Source organism: Staurois parvus, unplaced genomic scaffold, assembly GCF_062004578.1.
Source record: "Staurois parvus isolate SC_StPar_1 unplaced genomic scaffold, SC_StPar_1.0 ptg003590l, whole genome shotgun sequence".
NCBI lineage: Eukaryota > Metazoa > Chordata > Amphibia > Anura > Ranidae > Staurois > Staurois parvus.
This window is the reverse complement of record NW_028321386.1, coordinates 1-20,615: the sequence shown is the minus strand read 5'-3', so window position 1 is coordinate 20,615 and position 20,615 is coordinate 1. Positions and strand designations below refer to the sequence as shown.

Genomic DNA, 20,615 nt, shown 5'->3' with positions numbered 1-20,615 from the left:
GCAAAGTCCTTGTCGGCCATTTTGACTTAAGGTGCGCTGTCTCTTTAAGAAAATGAACTTTTGAATTGGGAGCTGAAAATCGCAGCACGGCTCTGATAGGGCACTTTGATAAAATTTCTAAGATGTTTAGAGTGAATTGCGGGGTTTTGGCCGCGGCCGCGGCAATGTAAGGAGCGTGCATAAACAGTACTTCTATAATGCGAGGAAAGGTTAATATAGGACGTAGAGAATGGCTTGGCGAGTTGTGGAGGACTTCCAGGCGAGTGGTGGAGGACTTCCAGGCGAGTGGTGGAGGACTTCCAGGCGAGTGGTGGAGGACTTCCAGGCGAGTTGTGGAGGACTTCCAGGCGAGTGGTGGAGGACTTCCAGGCGAGTTGTGGAGGACTTCCAGGCGAGTTGTGGAGGACTTCCAGGCGAGCTGTGGAGGACTTCCAGGCGAGCTGTGGAGGACTTCCAGGCGAGTTGTGGAGGACTTCCAGGCGAGTTGTGGAGGACTTCCAGGCGAGTGGTGGAGGACTTCCAGGCGAGTGGTGGAGGACTTCCAGGCGAGTGGTGGAGGACTTCCAGGCGAGTGGTGGAGGACTTCCAGGCGAGTGGTGGAGGACTTCCAGGCGAGTTGTGGAGGACTTCCAGGCGAGTTGTGGAGGATTTCCAGGCGAGTTGTGGAGGACTTCCAGGCGAGTTGTGGAGGACTTCCAGGCGAGAGTATAGATACTGCGTATGCGCAGGGCTTCCGCATAGGCTTGTGGAACGTGCACTGGAGCCGGGCAGATTCGCTGCAAGTGGGCCTGTTGCTAGGGAGATTCCTGAGTGTTGGACTCGGAGGGAATCTGTAGCGGGGTACGGACTCCAAGCAGTGGAGCAGACCGGACCGGCAGATGCTCATGTTAGACGGATCCAAACATATACACGGGAATGAAATCAGCGTGGGTTTATTTGGTCCAAATACAGCGACAATCAGCGATACAATACTGTAAGGTAGTAGAGGTATTGATGCTGTCCTGTGATATCTTTCCTGAGGCCAACTGCTGGTCAAAAACTGATGCCTTCACAAGCCCAGGGTATTGAATGTCCTGTCACACAGCTATGAAGCACATAAAATGGCTGCAGGAAGTGACCAGAACCAAGGCTTGCCTAAAACCACGCCCAGCAGAGGAAAAACTTTACTAGCAAAAGCAGAGGCATGCAGCCTGCAAATTCTGGCCAGCAGATGGCAGCAACAGATCAATACATAGAAACAAACATGGTGAGATAAGAATTGGTGATACAATGCACAGTTATATAACAAATATGAGGAGAACAGCACAGGGAGCACAGGACACCCCACGGGAGGGTGAGGGAGCACAGGACACCCCACGGGAGGGTGAGGGAGCACAGGACACCCCACGGGAGGGTGAGGGAGCACAGGACACCCCAAAAGAGGGTGAGGGAGCACAGGACACCCCACTGGAGGGTGAGGGAGCACAGGACACCCCACTGGAGGGTGAGGGAGCACAGGACACCCCAAGAGAGGGTGAGGGAGCACAGGACACCCCAAGAGAGGGTGAGGGAGCACAGGACACCCCACGGGAGGGTGAGGGAGCACAGGACACCCCACGGGAGGGTGAGGGAGCACAGGATACCCCACGGGAGGGTGAGGGAGCACAGGATACCCCAATGGGAGGGTGAAGGGGAGCACAGGACACCCCACGGGAGGGTGAAGGGGAGCACAGGACACCCCACGGGAGGGTGAAGGGGAGCACAGGACACCCCACGGGAGGGTGAAGGGGAGCACAGGACACCCCACGGGGGGGTGAGGGAGCACAGGACACCCCAAAAGAGGGTGAGGGAGCACAGGACACCCCAAAAGAGGGTGAGGGAACACAGGAAACCCCACTGGAGGGTGAGGGAGCACAGGAAACCCCACGGGAGGGTGAGGGAGCACAGGACACCCCACTGGAGGGTGAGGGAGCACAGGACACCCCACTGGAGGGTGAGGGAGCACAGGACACCCCACTGGAGGGTGAGGGAGCACAGGACACCCCACTGGAGGGTGAGGGAGCACAGGACACCCCAAGAGAGGGTGAGGGAGCACAGGACACCCCAAGAGAGGGTGAAGGAGCACAGGACACCCCACGGGAGGGTGAGGGAGCACAGGAAACCCCACGGGAGGGTGAGGGAGCACAGGATACCCCACGGGAGGGTGAGGGAGCACAGGATACCCCAATGGGAGGGTGAAGGGGAGCACAGGACACCCCACGGGAGGGTGAAGGGGAGCACAGGACACCCCACGGGAGGGTGAAGGGGAGCACAGGACACCCCACGGGAGGGTGAGGGAGCACAGGACACCCCACGGGAGGGTGAGGGAGCACAGGACACCCCAACGGGAGGGTGAGGGAGCACAGGACACCCCACTGGAGGGTGAGGGAGCACAGGACACCCCACTGGAGGGTGAGGGAGCACAGGACACCCCACTGGAGGGTGAGGGAGCACAGGACACCCCACTGGAGGGTGAGGGAACACAGGACACCCCACTGGAGGGTGAGGGAACACAGGACACCCCAAGAGAGGGTGAGGGAGCACAGGACACCCCACGGGAGGGTGAGGGAGCACAGGACACCCCAAGGGAGGGTGAGGGAGCACAGGACACCCCAAGGGAGGGTAAAGGGGAGCACAGGACACCCCACGGGAGGGTGAGGGAGCACAGGACACCCCACGGGAGGGTGAGGGAGCACAGGACACCCCAACGGGAGGGTGAGGGAGCACAGGACACCCCAACGGGAGGGTGAGGGAGCACAGGACACCCCAACGGGAGGGTGAGGGAGCACAGGACACCCCACGGGAGGGTGAGGGAGCACAGGACACCCCACGGGAGGGTGAGGGAGCACAGGACACCCCACTGGAGGGTGAGGGAGCACAGGACACCCCACTGGAAGGTGAGGGAGCACAGGACACCCCACGGGAGGGTGAGGGAGCACAGGACACCCCACGGGAGGGTGAGGGAGCACAGGACACCCCACGGGAGGGTGAGGGAGCACAGGACACCCCACGGGAGGGTGAGGGAACACAGACACCCCAGGGGAGGGTGAGGGAGCACAGGACACCCCACGGGAGGGTGAGGGAGCACAGGACACCCCACGGGAGGGTGAGGGAGCACAGGACACCCCACGGGAGGGTGAGGGAGCACAGGACACCCCACGGGAGGGTGAGGGAGCACAGGACACCCCACGGGAGGGTGAGGGAGCACAGGACACCCCACGGGAGGGTGAGGGAGCACAGGACACCCCAAGAGAGGGTGAGGGAACACAGGACACCCCATTGGAGGGTGAGGGAGCACAGGACACCCCACGGGAGGGTGAGGGAGCACAGGACACCCCAACGGGAGGGTGAGGGAGCACAGGACACCCCAACGGGAGGGTAAAGGGGAGCACAGGACACCCCAACGGGAGGGTAAAGGGGAGCACAGGACACCCCAAGGGAGGGTAAAGGGGAGAACAGGACACCCCAAGGGAGGGTAAAGGGGAGCACAGGACACCCCAAGGGAGGGTAAAGGGGAGCACAGGACACCCCATGGGAGGGTGAGGGAGCACAGGACACCCCAAGGGAGGGTGAGGGAGCACAGGACACCCCAAGGGAGGGTAAAGGGGAGCACAGGACACCCCAAGGGAGGGTAAAGGGGAGCACAGGACACCCCACGGGAGGGTGAGGGAGCACAGGACACCCCACGGGAGGGTGAGGGAGCACAGGACACCCCAAGGGAGGGTGAGGGAGCACAGGACACCCCAAGGGAGGGTGAGGGAGCACAGGACACCCCAAGGGAGGGTGAGGGAGCACAGGACACCCCAAGGGAGGGTGAGGGAGCACAGGACACCCCACAGGAGGGTGAGGGAGCACAGGACACCCCACAGGAGGGTGAGGGAGCACAGGACACCCCAAATCTAACAGATGTGTACAGTTCTAGCCTCTATACCTTCTCAGAAGGGTCTCCCTGTCTTCAGTCTGGATGGGATTCAGTATTCCAGGCTTTGGAGGTGTCATGGTGGACATCTGAGGAGGTTCCTGGGTGGACTTTTCCTTTGGGTAGTCACTCACCTCTCCTAAGCTGGGCTCCAGGGGACCCCCTAATTCTAGAGTAGCTTTCATATCCTCTATATGAAGTCCAACATCTTAGAGGAAGACCCCTAAACATACAACCCATTTGTGCAGAAAACCAGAAGAACCCTCTACAAAGGTCAGTCCCAAATACTGATCACCTCACCAGGTCCAGTGATTGGCCGATACATTCAGAATGGAGGAGGTTGACCATTATAATTACTTGGAGTGTGCATGAGGTCAGGTGGTCGGGAACTCTCAGAAGGGGGACTTGTCTTCAGCCTTACCACCCAATAGAAGAATAAAACCATTAAAGTCACAGACTGCCTCTATTGGGGTCCAAACACCACGTCCCTCACACTGTATATACAGAGCCACCGATTGTCCTCCACCACACCTCCACCTCCACCCGGGTCAGCTGCACAATCATCTCCTATGGTAATGTGCTCCACTTCTGGGTACAACATGTCCATGCTTATCCTGAAGAACATCAGACACACCCAGGGTGGAGGATTCACTGGGAAGGGTGGAGGATTTATTGAGAAGGGTGGAACATTCACTGAGAAGGGTGGAGCATTCACTGAGAAGGGTATATAAGAAACCAGAGTCATGGTCCTGCAGTCACAACATGAAGGCGATCGTACTGAGCGTGGTGCTGGCCATCGGCCTGGTTCAGGGTAAGAGATACTGGGGGGCGATGGATGATAGTTCTAGGGGAGCTGGGGGGGTGATAGACCACAGATGGTAATAGTAGTGTATGAATGGTGGTGATGGACAATTATATTGGGGTACACATAGGGAGTGTTGGGCAATAGATGGTAATAGTGGGGTACACATGGAGGATGATGGACAATAAATGGTAATAATGGGGTACACATAGGGAGTGTTGGGCAATAAATGGTAATAGTGGGGTACACATGGGGTCTGATGGACAATAGATGGTAATAGTGGGGTACACATAGGGAGTGTTTGACAATAGATGGCAATAGTGGGGTACACATGGAGGATGATGGACAATAGATGGTAATAGTGGGGTACACATGGGGAGTGATGGACAATAGATGGTAATAGTGGGGTACACATGGAGGATGATGGACATAAGATGGTAATAGTGGGATTTACATGGAGGATGATGGACATTAGATGGTAATAGTGGGGTACACATGGAGGATGATGGACAATAAATGGTAATAATGGGGTACACATAGGGAGTGTTGGGTAATAGATGGTAATAGTGGGGGTACAGATGGGGTCTAATGGACAATAGATGGTAATAGTGGGGTATACATAGGGTCTGATGGACAATATATGGTAATAGTGGGGTACACATGGGGTCTGATGTACAATAGATGGTAACAGTGGGGTACACATAGGGTCTGATGGACAATAGATGGTAATAGTGGGGTACACATGGGGTCTGATGGACAATCGATGGTAATAGTGGGGTACACATGGGGTCTGATGGACAATAGATGTTAAAAGTGGGGTGCACATGGAGGATGATGGACAATAGATGGTAATAGTGGGGTACACATGGAGGATGATGAACAATAATGGTAATAATGGGGTACACATGGGGGGGAGTGATGGACAACAGATGGTAATAGTGGGGTACACATAGGGGGTGATGAATAGATGGTAATAGTGGGGTACACATGGGGTCTGATGGACAATAGATAGTATAAGTGGGGTACACATGGGGTCTGATGTACAATAGATGGTAATAGTGGGGTACACATGGGGTCTGATGGACAATAGATGGTAATAGTGGGGTACACATGGGGGGTGATGGCCAAGTGATTGTAATAGTGGGATACACATGGGGTCTGATGGACAATAGATGGTAATAGTGGGGTACACATGGGGGGTGATGGCCAATAGATGGTAATAGTGGGGTACACATGGGGGGTGATGGACAATAGATGGTAATAGTGGGGTACACATGGGGGGTGATGGACAATAGATGGTAATAGTGGGGTACACATGGAGGATGATGGACAATAGATGGTAATAGTGGGATACACATGGAGGATGATGAACAATAGATAGTAATAGTGGGGTACACATGGGGTCTGATGGACAATAGATGGTAATAGTGGGTACACATGGGGTCTGATGGACAATAGATGGTAATAGTGGGGTACACATGGGGTCTGATGGACAATAGATGGTAATAGTGGGGTACACATGGGGTCTGATGGACAATAGATGGTAATAATGGGGTACAAATGGGGGGGTGATGGCCAATAGACAGTCCTAGTGAGGGTGCATGCTGGTGCTTGTAATGCACCTCACTATGGGAAATATTTGCAAGTAAGAGCAGCATGGAGTTTGTCATTCTCACCCTTCCAAACACACTCCATGCAGCTCCTTCCCACCCTGCCCCAGGGGTTTTCGCTGGCAGATGTTTGGTCCGCCTCTCCCACCCTTTACACAAATAAAAATTCAGGATAGTCTGGTCTCTGAATGTGGGTGTGGCCAATACAAAGCCAACACCCAGAACATTGTGTCCGGCCCCGCCCTGCTCTGAGACCATGTGACACACCCAATCGGGGTCAGGGTGTGGGCCAGCACCAGGCTCTGGTTGGGTAGGCGGAGTCCTCAGGGGACGGCACTGCCCCAGGCTCACCCACAGGCTGGACCCTTACTGGGACCAGAGTGGCCTCTACCAGCCGCTGATCACCAGACCATGAACTCCATTGGAGGGGAGACCCGGCCACACCCCCAGGAGGCAGAGCCAGCAAAGGATCACTACTCCCCTCCAGGTGTGCCCCCATCATTGGGAGGACCGGTGGCCTCCATCCATCCGCAGGGGACGGCCGCCATGTGACCAGCAGCCAATCGCTGGAGAGGCTTCAACATTCCGGAGGCTGTAGATGATGGAGGACTGGAAGGTGGTGAGAAGATGAGGACCACATGGGGGTGGGGGGGTGAGAAGATGAGGACCACATGGGGGTGGGGGGGTGAGAAGGTGAGGACCACATGGGGGGGGGGTGGTGAGAAGATGAGGACCACATGGGGGGGTGGTGAGAAGATGAGGACCACATGGGGGGGTGGTGAGAAGATGAGGACCACATAGGGGGGGGGTGAGAAGATGAGGACCACATGGGGGCGGGGTGAGAAGATCAGGACCACATGGGGGGGGTGAGAAGATGAGGACCACATGGGGGGTGAGAAGATGAGGACCACATGGGGGGGTGGTGAGAAGATGAGGACCACACGGGGGGGTGGTGAGAAGATGAGGACCACACGGGGGGGTGGTGAGAAGATGAGGACCACACGGGGGTGGTGGTGAGAAGAGGAGGACCACATGGGGGGGTGAGAAGATGAGGACCACATGGGGGGATGAGATGAGGACCACATGGGAGGGGTGAGAAGATGAGGACCACATGGGGAAGTGAGAAGATGAGGACCACATGGGGGGGTGAGAAGATGAGGACCACATGGGGGGGTGAGAAGATGAGGACCACATGGGGGGGTGAGAAGATGAGGACCACATGGGGGGAGGTGGTGAGAAGATGAGGACCACATGGGGGTGGTGGTGAGAAGATGAGGACTACATGGGGGTGGTGGTGAGAAGATGAGGACCACATGGGGGTGGTGGTGAGAAGATGAGGACCACATGGGGGTGGTGGGGAGAAGATGAGGACCACATGGGGGTGGTGGTGAGAAGATGAGGACCACATGGGGGGTGGGGGTGGTGAGAAGATGAGGACCACATGGGGGTGTTGAGAGAAGATGAGGACCACATGGGGGGATGAGGAGATGAGGACCACATGGGGGGGTGGTGAGAAGATGAGGACCACATGGGGGTGGTGGTGAGAAGATGAGGACCACATGGGGGTGGTGGTGAGATGAGGACCACATGGGGAGGGGTGGTGAGAAGATGAGGACCACATGGGGGGTGGTGAGAAGATGAGGACCACATGGGGGTGTTGAGAGAAGATGAGGACCACATGGGGGGGTGAGAAGATGAGGACCACATGGGGGGGTGAGAAGATGAGGACCACATGGGGGGGTGAGAAGATGAGGACCACATGGGGGGGTGAGAAGATGAGGACCACATGGGGGGGTGAGAAGATGAGGACCACATGGGGGAGTGATGAGAAGATGAGGACCACATGGGGGGGTGATGAGAAGATGAGGACCACATGGGGGGGTGGTGAGAAGATGAGGACCACATGGAGGGGTGGTGAGAAGATGAGGACCACATGGGGGGGTGAGAAGATGAGGACCACATGGGGGGGGTAAGAAGATGAGGACCACATGGGGGGGTGAGAAGATGAGGACCACATGGGGGGGGTGAGAAGATGAGGACCACATGGGGGGGTGAGAAGATGAGGACCACATGGGGGGGGGTGAGAAGATGAGGACCACATGGGGGGGGTGAGAAGATGAGGACCACATGGGGGGGTGAGAAGATGAGGACCACATGGGGGGGTGAGAAGATGAGGACCACATGGGGGGGGGGTGAGAAGATGAGGACCACATGGGGGGGGGGTGAGAAGATGAGGACCACATGGGGGGGGGTGAGAAGATGAGGACCACATGGGGGGGGGTGAGAAGATGAGGACCACATGGGGGGGTGAGAAGATGAGGACCACATAGGGGGTGGTGGTGAGAAGATGAGGACCACATGGGGGGGATGAGATAAGGACCACATGGGGGGGATGAGATAAGGACCACATGGGGGGGGTGAGATAAGGACCACATGGGGGGGGGTGAGATAAGGACCACATGGGGGGGATGAGATAAGGACCACATAGGGGTGGTGGTGAGAAGATGAGGACCACATGGGGGGATGAGATGAGGACCACATGGGGGTGTTGAGAGAAGATGAGGACCACATGGGGGATGAGGAGATGAGGACCACATGGGGGGATGAGGAGATGAGGACCACATGGGGGGGTGGTGAGAAGATGAGGACCACATGGAGGTGGTGGTGAGAAGATGAGGACCACATGGGGGTGGTGGTGAGAAGATGAGGACCACATGGGGAGGGGTGGTGAGAAGATGAGGACCACATGGGGGGTGGTGAGAAGATGAGGACCACATGGGGGGATGAGAAGATGAGGACCACATGGGGGGGTGAGAAGATGAGGACCACATGGGGGGGTGAGAAGATGAGGACCACATGGGGGGGTGAGAAGATGAGGACCACATGGGGGGGTGATGAGAAGATGAGGACCACATGGGGGGGTGATGAGAAGATGAGGACCACATGGGGGGGTGATGAGAAGATGAGGACCACATGGGGGGGTGGTGAGAAGATGAGGACCACATGGGGGGGGGGTGAGAAGATGAGGACCACATGGGGGGGGGTGAGAAGATGAGGACCACATGGGGGGGGTGAGAAGATGAGGACCACATGGGGGGGGTGAGAAGATGAGGACCACATGGGGGGGTGGGAAGATGAGGACCACATGGGGGGGGGGTGGGAAGATGAGGACCACATGGGGGGGGGGAGAAGATGAGGACCACATGGGGGGGGGGGTGAGAAGATGAGGACCACATGGGGGGGTGAGAAGATGAGGACCACATGGGGGGGTGAGAAGATGAGGACCACATGGGGGGGTGAGAAGATGAGGACCACATAGGGGTGGTGGTGAGAAGATGAGGACCACATGGGGGGGATGAGATAAGGACCACATGGGGGGGGTGAGATAAGGACCACATGGGGGGGGATGAGATAAGGACCACATAGGGGTAGTGGTGAGAAGATGAGGACCACATGGGGGGGATGAGATGAGGACCACATGGGGGTGTTGAGAGAAGATGAGGACCACATGGGGGTGTTGAGAGAAGATGAGGACCACATGGGGGGATGAGGAGATGAGGACCACATGGGGGGGGGGGGTGAGAAGATGAGGACCACATGGGGGGGTGGTGAGAAGATGAGGACCACATGGGGGTGGTGGTGAGAAGATGAGGACCACATGGGGGTGGTGGTGAGATGAGGACCACATGGGGAGGGGTGGTGAGAAGATGAGGACCACATGGGGGGTGGTGAGAAGATGAGGACCACATGGGGGGGATGAGATAAGGACCACATGGGGGGGGTGAGATAAGGACCACATGGGGGGGGATGAGATAAGGACCACATGGGGGGGATGAGATAAGGACCACATAGGGGTGGTGGTGAGAAGATGAGGACCACATGGGGGGGATGAGATGAGGACCACATGGGGGTGTTGAGAGAAGATGAGGACCACATGGGGGTGTTGAGAGAAGATGAGGACCACATGGGGGGATGAGAAGATGAGGACCACATGGGGGGATGAGGAGATGAGGACCACATGGGGGGGGGGGGTGAGAAGATGAGGACCACATGGGGGGGTGGTGAGAAGATGAGGACCACATGGGGGTGGTGGTGAGAAGATGAGGACCACATGGGGGTGGTGGTGAGATGAGGACCACATGGGGAGGGGTGGTGAGAAGATGAGGACCACATGGGGGGTGGTGAGAAGATGAGGACCACATGGGGGGATGAGAAGATGAGGACCACATGGGGGGGTGAGAAGATGAGGACCACATGGGGGGGTGAGAAGATGAGGACCACATGGGGGGGTGAGAAGATGAGGACCACATGGGGGGGTGATGAGAAGATGAGGACCACATGGGGGGGTGATGAGAAGATGAGGACCACATGGGGGGGTGATGAGAAGATGAGGACCACATGGGGGGGTGGTGAGAAGATGAGGACCACATGGGGGGGTGGTGAGAAGATGAGGACCACATGGGGGGGGGTAAGAAGATGAGGACCACATGGGGGGGTGAGAAGATGAGGACCACATGGGGGGGGTGAGAAGATGAGGACCACATGGGGGGGGTGAGAAGATGAGGACCACATGGGGGGGTGAGAAGATGAGGACCACATGGGGGGGGGTGAGAAGATGAGGACCACATGGGGGGGGGGGTGAGAAGATGAGGACCACATGGGGGGGGTGAGAAGATGAGGACCACATGGGGGGGGGTGAGAAGATGAGGACCACATGGGGGGGGTGAGAAGATGAGGACCACATGGGGGGGTGAGAAGATGAGGACCACATGGGGGGGGTGAGAAGATGAGGACCACATGGGGGGGGGGTGAGAAGATGAGGACCACATGGGGGGGGTGAGAAGATGAGGACCACATGGGGGGGGTGTGAAGATGAGGACCACATGGGGGGGTGAGAAGATGAGGACCACATAGGGGTGGTGGTGAGAAGATGAGGACCACATGGGGGGGATGAGATAAGGACCACATGGGGGGATGAGATAAGGACCACATGGGGGGGTGAGATAAGGACCACATGGGGGGGTGAGATAAGGACCACATGGGGGGGATGACATAAGGACCACATGGGGGGGGATGAGATAAGGACCACATGGGGGGGGATGAGATAAGGACCACATGGGGGGGGATGAGATAAGGACCACATGGGGGGGTGGTGAGAAGATAAGGACCACATGGGGGGTGGTGAGAAGATGAGGACCACATGGGGGGGGTGAGAAGATGAGGACCACATGGGGGGTGGTGAGAAGATGAGGACCACATGGGGGGGGTGGTGAGAAGATGAGGACCACGTGGGGGTGGTGAGGTGAGAAGATGAGGACCACATGGGGGTGGTGATGTGAGACGAGGACCACATGGGGGTGGTGATGTGAGATGAGGACCACCTGGGGGGGTGAGAAGATGAGGACCACATGGGGGGGTGAGAAGATGAGGACCACATGGGGGGGGTGAGAAGATGAGGACCACATGGGGGGGGTGAGAAGATGAGGACCACATGGGGGGGTGAGAAGATGAGGACCACATGGGGGGGTGAGAAGATGAGGACCACATGGGGGGGTAAGATGAGGACCACGTGGGGGGGGGTGTCAGGCCCGAGTAATCCAGAAATTCAGCACTGAAAGAGGCCTCCAGGGAGGTTCCCACCACTGCTGCCCCAGGCCCGGTGTGGTGACAACATGGGGGGGACATACGGGGGTCACACCGGGGATTCTAAACCAATCTTCTCTTTTCTCCTAGTGGTGGAGTCTGCGGCCTCAACAAAGGCCGGTAAGTACATCCCAACTTCAGAGTGACCTCTACTACTGATAGAACCATCTGCACCACACGTCCTGGCCTCCACCAGCTTCTGCAGCCTTCCTACTGCTTCCTCCATGCCAGCCTTCCTACTGCTTCCTCCATGCCAGCCTTCCTACTGCTTCCTCCATGCCAGTCTCCACTGCTTCCTCCATGCCAGCCTTCCTACTGCTTCCTCCATGCCAGCCTTCCTACTGCTTCCTCCATGCTAGCCTCCACTGCTTCCTCCATGCCAGCCTTCCTACTGCTTCCTCCATGCCAGCCTCCACTGCTTCCTCCATGCCAGCCTTCCTACTGCTTCCTCCATGCCAGCCTCCACTGCTTCCTCCCTCTTCCATCACAGCCTCTACCCACTTCCATTCCAGCCTCCACTGCTTCCTCCAAGCCAGCCTCCACTGCTTCCTGCCTCTTCCATCCCAGCCTCTACTCACTTCCATCCCAGCCTCCACTACCTCCCACACTTCCATGCCAGCATCCACTGCTTCCTCCATCCAAACCTCCACTGCTTCCTCCATCCCAACCTCCACTGCTTCCTCCCACTTCCAACCCAACCTCCACTGCCTCCTCCATTCCAGCCTCTAGTGCTTCCTCCATCCAAGCCTCCACTGTCTCCTCCAATCTCTAGGGGTGGGGGTGAGGGGGGGGGGGGGAGACAGACTCTAGATACGAACTGCTGATTCTCTTTACAATTCAGATGTGACGAGATCTTCAGAGAATGCCAGTGAGTCCTACACCCCTCTATCCCGGCCTCCACCGAGTCCTACACGCCTCCATCCTGGCCTTCTTCCCATCCCCTTCCCATTCTCTCCTCCATCCCAGCCTTCTTCCCCTCCCTCCAGCCTCCACTACCTTCCCCACTCTTCTCTCCTCCATCCCAGCCTTCTTCCCATCCCCCCCCCCCAGCCTCCACTACCTTCCCCACCCTTCTCTCCTCCATCCCAGCCTTCTTCCCATCCCCCCTCCACTACCTTCCCCACCCTTCTCTCCTCCATCCCATTGTGGAGCCTCCTGGTGATTGCCCGTCCTCTTCCTCCATCCTCAGGATTGAGATGCTATTCCTGTTCCATGGCAATCTCGTGTAAAGTACGCAAAGAAGTAGAATGTGGCAGCGACCAGGACACCTGCCAGAGGTCACACATCCCCATAACGAGTCCGATCGGCAATGAGAACAGAGACGACGACTTCGGCAACACCAACAAGGGGATTATGGGTAAGTTCTGGATTCAACCTGTCTTGGAAATTCGCTTTCTACGAATTTCTCCTTCCCGTGAGTACTCGCAGTTGGATGCGCAGAAATCCCCCATAAAGCTGTGCGAATCTCGCTTACCACGACTGCAGCTAAACTCCACGATTCCTGCGCCTCCAACTGGGTTAGCTCTGTTGAGATGTGGGGGATGGAGCTCCATTACCCAGGAATGATCACATGACACTCTCAGGTTGGAGTTGGAATTCACTCTGTGTCCGGCTCTAACCCCAGACTCTTGTTTTATTAAAAGCACACACACGCCCCCCCCACACGGGGGTCAGGTCAATCCCCTCCCACAGAACAATGTATAGGGAGTGTCCATACATGAGAATGTACATCCTGTTTGGAGTGTAGCATTTCCTCTTATCTATCCTGAAAACCAGTTAAACCAGTCCTCCCCTCCCCCATAAGCTCTCTTTGGAGAGCAAACTTCCCATCATTTACATCCGATCAGCTCCTAGTAGTATGTCCATTCCCTGTACAAGCATCCCCCAGATTAAACACCAGTCTGTACCTGGATGGAACCGATACGTCTTTATTAAACACCAGTCTGTACCTGGATGGGCCGATACGTCTTTATTAAACACCAGTCTGTACCTGGATGGGCCGATACGTCTTTATTAAACACCAGTCTGTACCCGGATGGGCCGATACGTCTTTATTAAACACCAGTCTGTACCCGGATGGGCCCGATACGTCTTTATTAAACATCAGTCTGTACCTGGATGGGCCGATACGTCTTTATTAAACACCAGTCTGTACCTGGATGGGCCGATACGTCTTTATTAAACATCAGTCTGTACCCGGATGGGCCCGATACGTCTTTATTAAACATCAGTCTGTACCCGGATGGGCCGATACGTCTTTATTAAACACCAGTCTGTACCCGGATGGGCCGATACGTCTTTATTAAACACCAGTCTGTACCCGGATGGGCCGATACGTCTTTATTAAACACCAGTCTGTACCCGGATGGCCCGATACGTCTTTATTAAACACCAGTCTGTACCTGGATGGGCCGAGACGTCTTTATTAAACACCGGTCTGTACCCGGATGGGCCCGATACGTCTTTATTAAACATCAGTCTGTACCTGGATGGGCCGATACGTCTTTATTAAACACCAGTCTGTACCTGGATGGGCCCGATACGATCTTTATTAAACACCAGTCTGTACCTGGATGGGCCGATACGATCTTTATTAAACATCAGTCTGTACCTGGATGGGCCCGATACGATCTTTATTAAACATCAGTCTGTACCTGGATGGGCCGATACGTCTTTATTAAACATCAGTCTGTACCTGGATGGGGCCGATACGTCTTTATTAAACACCAGTCTGTACCTGGATGGGCCCGATACGTCTTTATTAAACACCAGTCTGTACCTGGATGGGCCCGATACGTCTTTATTAAACATCAGTCTGTACCCGGATGGGCCGATACGTCTTTATTAAACACCAGTCTGTACCCGGATGGGCCGATACGTCTTTATTAAACACCAGTCTGTACCTGGATGGGCCGATACGATCTTTATTAAACACCAGTCTGTACCTGGATGGGCCCGATACGTCTTTATTAAACATCAGTCTGTACCTGGATGGGCCGATACGTCTTTATTAAACACCAGTCTGTACCTGGATGGGCCGATACGTCTTTATTAAACATCAGTCTGTACCTGGATGGGCCGATACGTCTTTATTAAACATCAGTCTGTACCTGGATGGGCCGATACCATCTTTATTAAAACACATCCATCCAGATACAGTTCAGGTCGGTAGCGGCTTGTAAGATATACATGAGCCTACACGCGGAGTTCACACTGCCCGGCGCCTGGCCATACGGAGTCCATGTGGTACTATGCTGCCGTTATGTGGATACAGGCCTGGGGCCTACCGCCGGCGGCATTGGCATGGAATGGTGGTATACACGCCGGTCTATAAGCGCAGATCTGCCATCTCATCCATTACCGAGCTGAGTACTGTAATACATACATTGTACATGGATGGCCCAATTGCAGCCTTCAGAGCTTTCATTATACACACCAGAGACATATGAAGAACATGAATATATGACACATTTATAGGACAACCAACAATACAACATTTCCATGACAAACCGCTATTCACTGCACAACAATCTAATCATCCCGAGACCATATCCCAACCATCACGAGCAACACCGACCTCCATATCCCAACCATCACGAGCAACACCGACCTCCATATCCCAACCATCACGAGCAACACCGACCTCCATATCCCACCTCACCACTAACTCTGAGCTCCATAACCCAATCTGGTCACCAACACTAATCTCCATATCTGACCTCACCATCAATACCAAGCTCCGAAACCCAACCCTGCAACCAATTCTGAGCTCCATAACCCAATCCCCACCACCAACACTAACCTCCATATCCCAACCTCCACCACCAACACTGGGCTCCATATCCCAACCTCCACCACCAACACTAAACTCCAAATCCCAACCTCCACCACCAACACTGGGCTCCATATCCCAACCTCCACCACCAACACTGGGCTCCATATCCCAACCTCCACCACCAACACTGGGCCCCAAATCCCAACCTCCACCACCAACACTGGGCTCCAAATCCCAACCTCCACCACCAACACTGGGCTCCAAATCCCAACCTCCACCACCAACACTGGGCTCCAAATCCCAACCTCCACCACCAACACTAAACTCCAAATCCCAACCTCCACCACTGGGCTCCAAATCCCAACCTCCACCACCAACACTGGGCTCCAAATCCCAACCTCCACCACCAACACTGGGCTCCATATCCCAACCTCCACCACCAACACTGGGCTCCATATCCCAACCTCCACCACCAACACTGGGCTCCAAATCCCAACCTCCACCACCAACACTGGGCTCCAAATCCCAACCTCCACCACCAACACTGGGCTCCAAATCCCAACCTCCACCACCAACACTGGGCTCCAAATCCCAACCTCCACCACCAACACTGGGCTCCATATCCCAACCTCCACCACCAACACTGGGCTCCATATCCCAACCTCCACCACCAACACTGGGCTCCATATCCCAACCTCCACCACCAACACTGGGCTCCATATCCCAACCTCCACCACCAACACTGGGCTCCATATCCCAGTCACCAACCCAATACCTCAACCATATCCCAATCCCAACCCCCACCCCACTGCCTCCATGATGTCCAACTCTCACCATCTCTATCATACATAACAAGAAACCATTACAATTCACCTATTCTCCATCCGTGCTCTGTATCCCAATCCCCACCCACAAGGACCCACCCACATCCACTTATTTTAATCCTTCCACCACCTAGATATTCCACCCCACATCACATCTACTAAACCCACACACACTGTACCCCCATACCTCCCCCCCACACACACACTGTACCCCCATACCTCCCCACACACACACTGTACCCCCATACCTCCCCCCACACACACTGTACCCCCATACCTCCCCCCCACACACACACTGTACCCCCATACCTCCCCACACACACACTGTACCCCCATACCTCCCCCCCACACACGCACTGTACCCCCATACCTCCCCCCCACACTGTACCCCCATACCTCCCCCCCCACGCACACACTGTACCCCCATACCTCCCTCCCCCCACACACTGTACCCCCATACCTCCCTCCCCCCCACACATACTGTACCCCCATACCTCCCTCCCCCCACACACACACTGTACCCCCATCCCTCCCTCCCCCCCCCACACACACACTGTACCCCCATCCCTCCCTCCCCCCCCACACACACACACTGTACCCCCATACCTCCCCCCCACACACACTGTACCCCCATACCTCTCCCCCCCACACACACACTGTACCCCCATACCTCCTCCCCCCCCCCCACACTGTACCCCCATACCTCCTCCCCCCCAACACACACACTGTACCCCCATACCTCCTCCCCCCACACACACACACTGTACCCCCATACCTCCTCCCCCCACACACACACACTGTACCCCCATACCTCCTCCCCCCCACACACACACACACACACACACTGTACCCCCATACCTCCTCCCCCCCCCACACACACACTGTACCCCCATACCTCCTCCCCCCCACACACACACACACACTGTACCCCCATACCTCCTCCCCCCCCACACACACACACTGTACCCCCATACCTCCTCCCTCCACACACACACTGTACCCCCCATACCTCCTCCCCCCACACACACACACACTGTACCCCCATACCTCCTCCCCCCCCCCACACACTGTACCCCCATACCTCCTTCCCCACACACACACACTGTACCCCTATACCTCCTTCCCCACACACTGTACCCCCATACCTCCTCCCCCCCCCCCCACACACTGTACCCCCATACCTCCCACACACACTGTACCCTACACCGCCCCCCAGACACACATTGTAGCCCCATTGCCAGAAATTTCTCAATGACTCTTCCTGGTGTTCTCTTCCTTCCAGTCCTGGAGCGTTTATGTACCACCCAATCCCGATGTGAGAACGCCAAGGAGAAGACGCACCGCAGGGTGACCGTGGAGTGCTGCAAGGGGTCGCTGTGCAATAACTGACATCACCACCAGGAGGAGACCCGACATCTCCACCAGGAGGAGACCCGACATCTCCTAACCATTAACACAATAAAGCATTTCTATATCCAGAAACCAATCATTGTCTTCCATTGAGGACTCCCCCTGGCATCCGGGACAGGAGAAGTGGGACTGTGCAGAGTCCATACATACAGATACCGGGAAAGATACCGAGAATGACACCCGGCATCCGGGACAGGAGAAGTGGGACTGTGCAGAGTCCATACATACAGAATAGGGACAGATACCGAGAATGACACCCGGCATCCGGGACGGGAGAAGTGGGACTGTGCAGAGTCCATACATACAGAACAGGGACAGATACCGAGAATGACACCCGGCATCCGGGACAGGAGAAGTGGGACTGTGCAGAGTCCATACATACAGAATGGGGACAGATAGCAAGAATGACACCCGGCATCCAGGACAGGAGAAGTGGGACTGTGCAGAGTCCATACATACAGATACCGGGAATGACACTTCCCCACATCAGGGCTTGAATTATATTTGTATTTTGGGGTTTATTATTATATAACTGCAGTACATAGAAAGGAGGGTGAGGGAGCACAGGACACCCCACGGGAGGGTGAGATAGCACAGGACACCCCACGGGAGGGTGAGGGAGCACAGGACACCCCACGGGAGGGTGAGGGAGCACAGGACACCCCAAGGGAGGGTGAGGGAGCACAGGACACGCCAAATCTCACAGATGTGTACAGTTCTAGCCTCTATACCTTCTCAGAAGGGTCTCCCTGTCCTCAGACTGGATGGGATTCAGTATTCCAGGCTTTGGAGGTGTCATGGTGGACATCTGAGAAGGTTCCTGGGTGGACTTTTCCCTTGGGTAGTCACTCACCTCTCCTAAGCTGGGCTCCAGGGGACCCCCTAATTCTAGAGTAGCTTTCATATCCTCTATATGAAGTCCAACATCTTAGAGGAAGACCCCTAAACATACAACCCATTTGTGCAGAAAACCAGAAGAACCCTCTACAAAGGTCAGTCCCAAATACTGATCACCTCAGCAGGTCCAGTGATTGGCTGATACATTCAGAATGGAGGAGGTTGACCATTATGATTACTTGGAGTGTGCATGAGGTCAGGTGGTCGGGAACTCTCAGAAGGGGGACTTGTCTTCAGCCTTACCACCCAATAGAAGAATAAAACCATTAAAGTCACAGACTGCCTCTATTGGGGTCCAAACACCACGTCCCTCACACTGTATATACAGAGCCACCGATTGTCCTCCACCACCTCCACCTCCACCCGGCTCAGCTGCACAATCATCTCCTATGGTAATGTGCTCCACTTCTGGGTACAACATGTCCATGCTTATCCTGAAGAACATCAGACACACCCAGGGTGGAGGATTCACTGAGAAGGGTGGAGGATTCACTGGGAAGGGTGGAGGATTTATTGAGAAGGGTGGAGCATTCATTGAGAAGGGTGGAGGATTTATTGAGAAGGGTGGAGCATTCACTGAGAAGGGTGGAGGATTTATTGAGAAGGGTGGAGCATTCACTGAGAAGGGTGGAGCATTCACTGAGAAGGGTGGAGGATTTATTGAGAAGGGTGGAGCATTCACTGAGAAGGGTGGAGCATTCACTGAGAAGGGTATATAAGAAACCAGAGTCATGGTCCTGCAGTCACAACATGAAGGCGATCATACTGAGCGTGGTGCTGGCCATCGGCCTGGTTCAGGGTAAAAGATACTGGGGGGCGATGGATGATAGTTCTAGGGGAGCTGGGGGGTGATAGACCACAGATGGTAATAGTAGTGTATGAATGGTGGTGATGGACAATAATATTGGGGTACACCTAGGGAGTGTTGGGCAATATATGGTAATAGTGGGGTACACATGGGGTCTGATGGACAATAGATGGTAATAGTGGGGTACACATGGGGTCTGATGGACAATAGATGGTAATAGTGGGGTACACATGGGGTCTAATAGACAATAGGAGGAGACCGACATCTCCACCAGGAGGAGACCAACATCTCCCAACCATTAACACAATAAAGAATTTCTATATCCAGAAACCAATCATTGTCTTCCATTGAGGACTCCCCCTGGCATCCAGGACAGGAGAAGTGGGACTGTGCAGAGGGTGTGGTTTCCTGTGGAGCAGCTGCAGGCTGTGTGGTGCTGACCTCCTCTGATGTCTGATACAAGCCCAGGGTTGGGCTGCCCTGGGCTGGGACGCCTCCCAGGAGAGTCCCAGGCTTCTCGGCCTGCTCATGGAGGTGAAGCTGTGGTTGGTGGTGAAGCGGGAGGACGGAGTTCAGTGAATGGAAAGCGAATGGCAGAGACTGTGAGTAGATGTGGGAATGTTGGTGATGGAAAGTCCAGTGTGAGAAGTTCTGTTAATACAGAGAAGATGAAGTCAGTCCAGCAGTGTGAGAATGTCTCTCAGCAAAGTGTGAGTTCTGGAAGTGCAGCACATGGCAGTCCGCCATTGCAGCCACAGCATGCCCAGCAGAGAAGGGCCAGTCAGTTCAGTCCAAACAGCAATGTAATGTTGTCACCAAGCAAACTCCAAGCTCTGGAGGAGCAGCTCAAGGCAGTCAGCCATTGCAACCACAGCAGGCCCAAGCCGTGCAGAGCGGAGCCCATGCCGT

General features: G+C 55.5%; 1 protein-coding gene across 1 annotated transcript; it reads left to right on the top strand.

The window, feature by feature from the left end:
- Positions 1–4,666: 4,666 nt before the first annotated feature.
- LOC149427672 (uncharacterized) lies at positions 4,667–18,073 on the top strand. Its single transcript, XM_089667794.1, has 4 exons — positions 4,667–4,748; positions 12,083–12,112; positions 13,182–13,349; positions 17,874–18,073. The coding sequence occupies exons 1-4, from the start codon at positions 4,700–4,702 to the stop codon at positions 17,978–17,980; spliced, it is 354 nt and encodes a 117-aa protein (XP_089523920.1). The 5' UTR covers positions 4,667–4,699; the 3' UTR covers positions 17,981–18,073.
- Positions 18,074–20,615: the final 2,542 nt, after the last annotated feature.

Excerpts from the sequence above, each read along its gene's own strand:
- LOC149427672 (XM_089667794.1), top strand. The coding sequence starts at position 4,700 with ATGAAGGCGATCGTACTGAGCGTGGTGCTGGCCATCGGCCTGGTTCAG. Across the intron at positions 4,749-12,082 it reads GGCCATCGGCCTGGTTCAGG|TGGTGGAGTCTGCGGCCTCA; the intron begins GTAAGAGATACT and ends CTTTTCTCCTAG. Across the intron at positions 12,113-13,181 it reads TGCGGCCTCAACAAAGGCCG|GATTGAGATGCTATTCCTGT; the intron begins GTAAGTACATCC and ends CTCCATCCTCAG.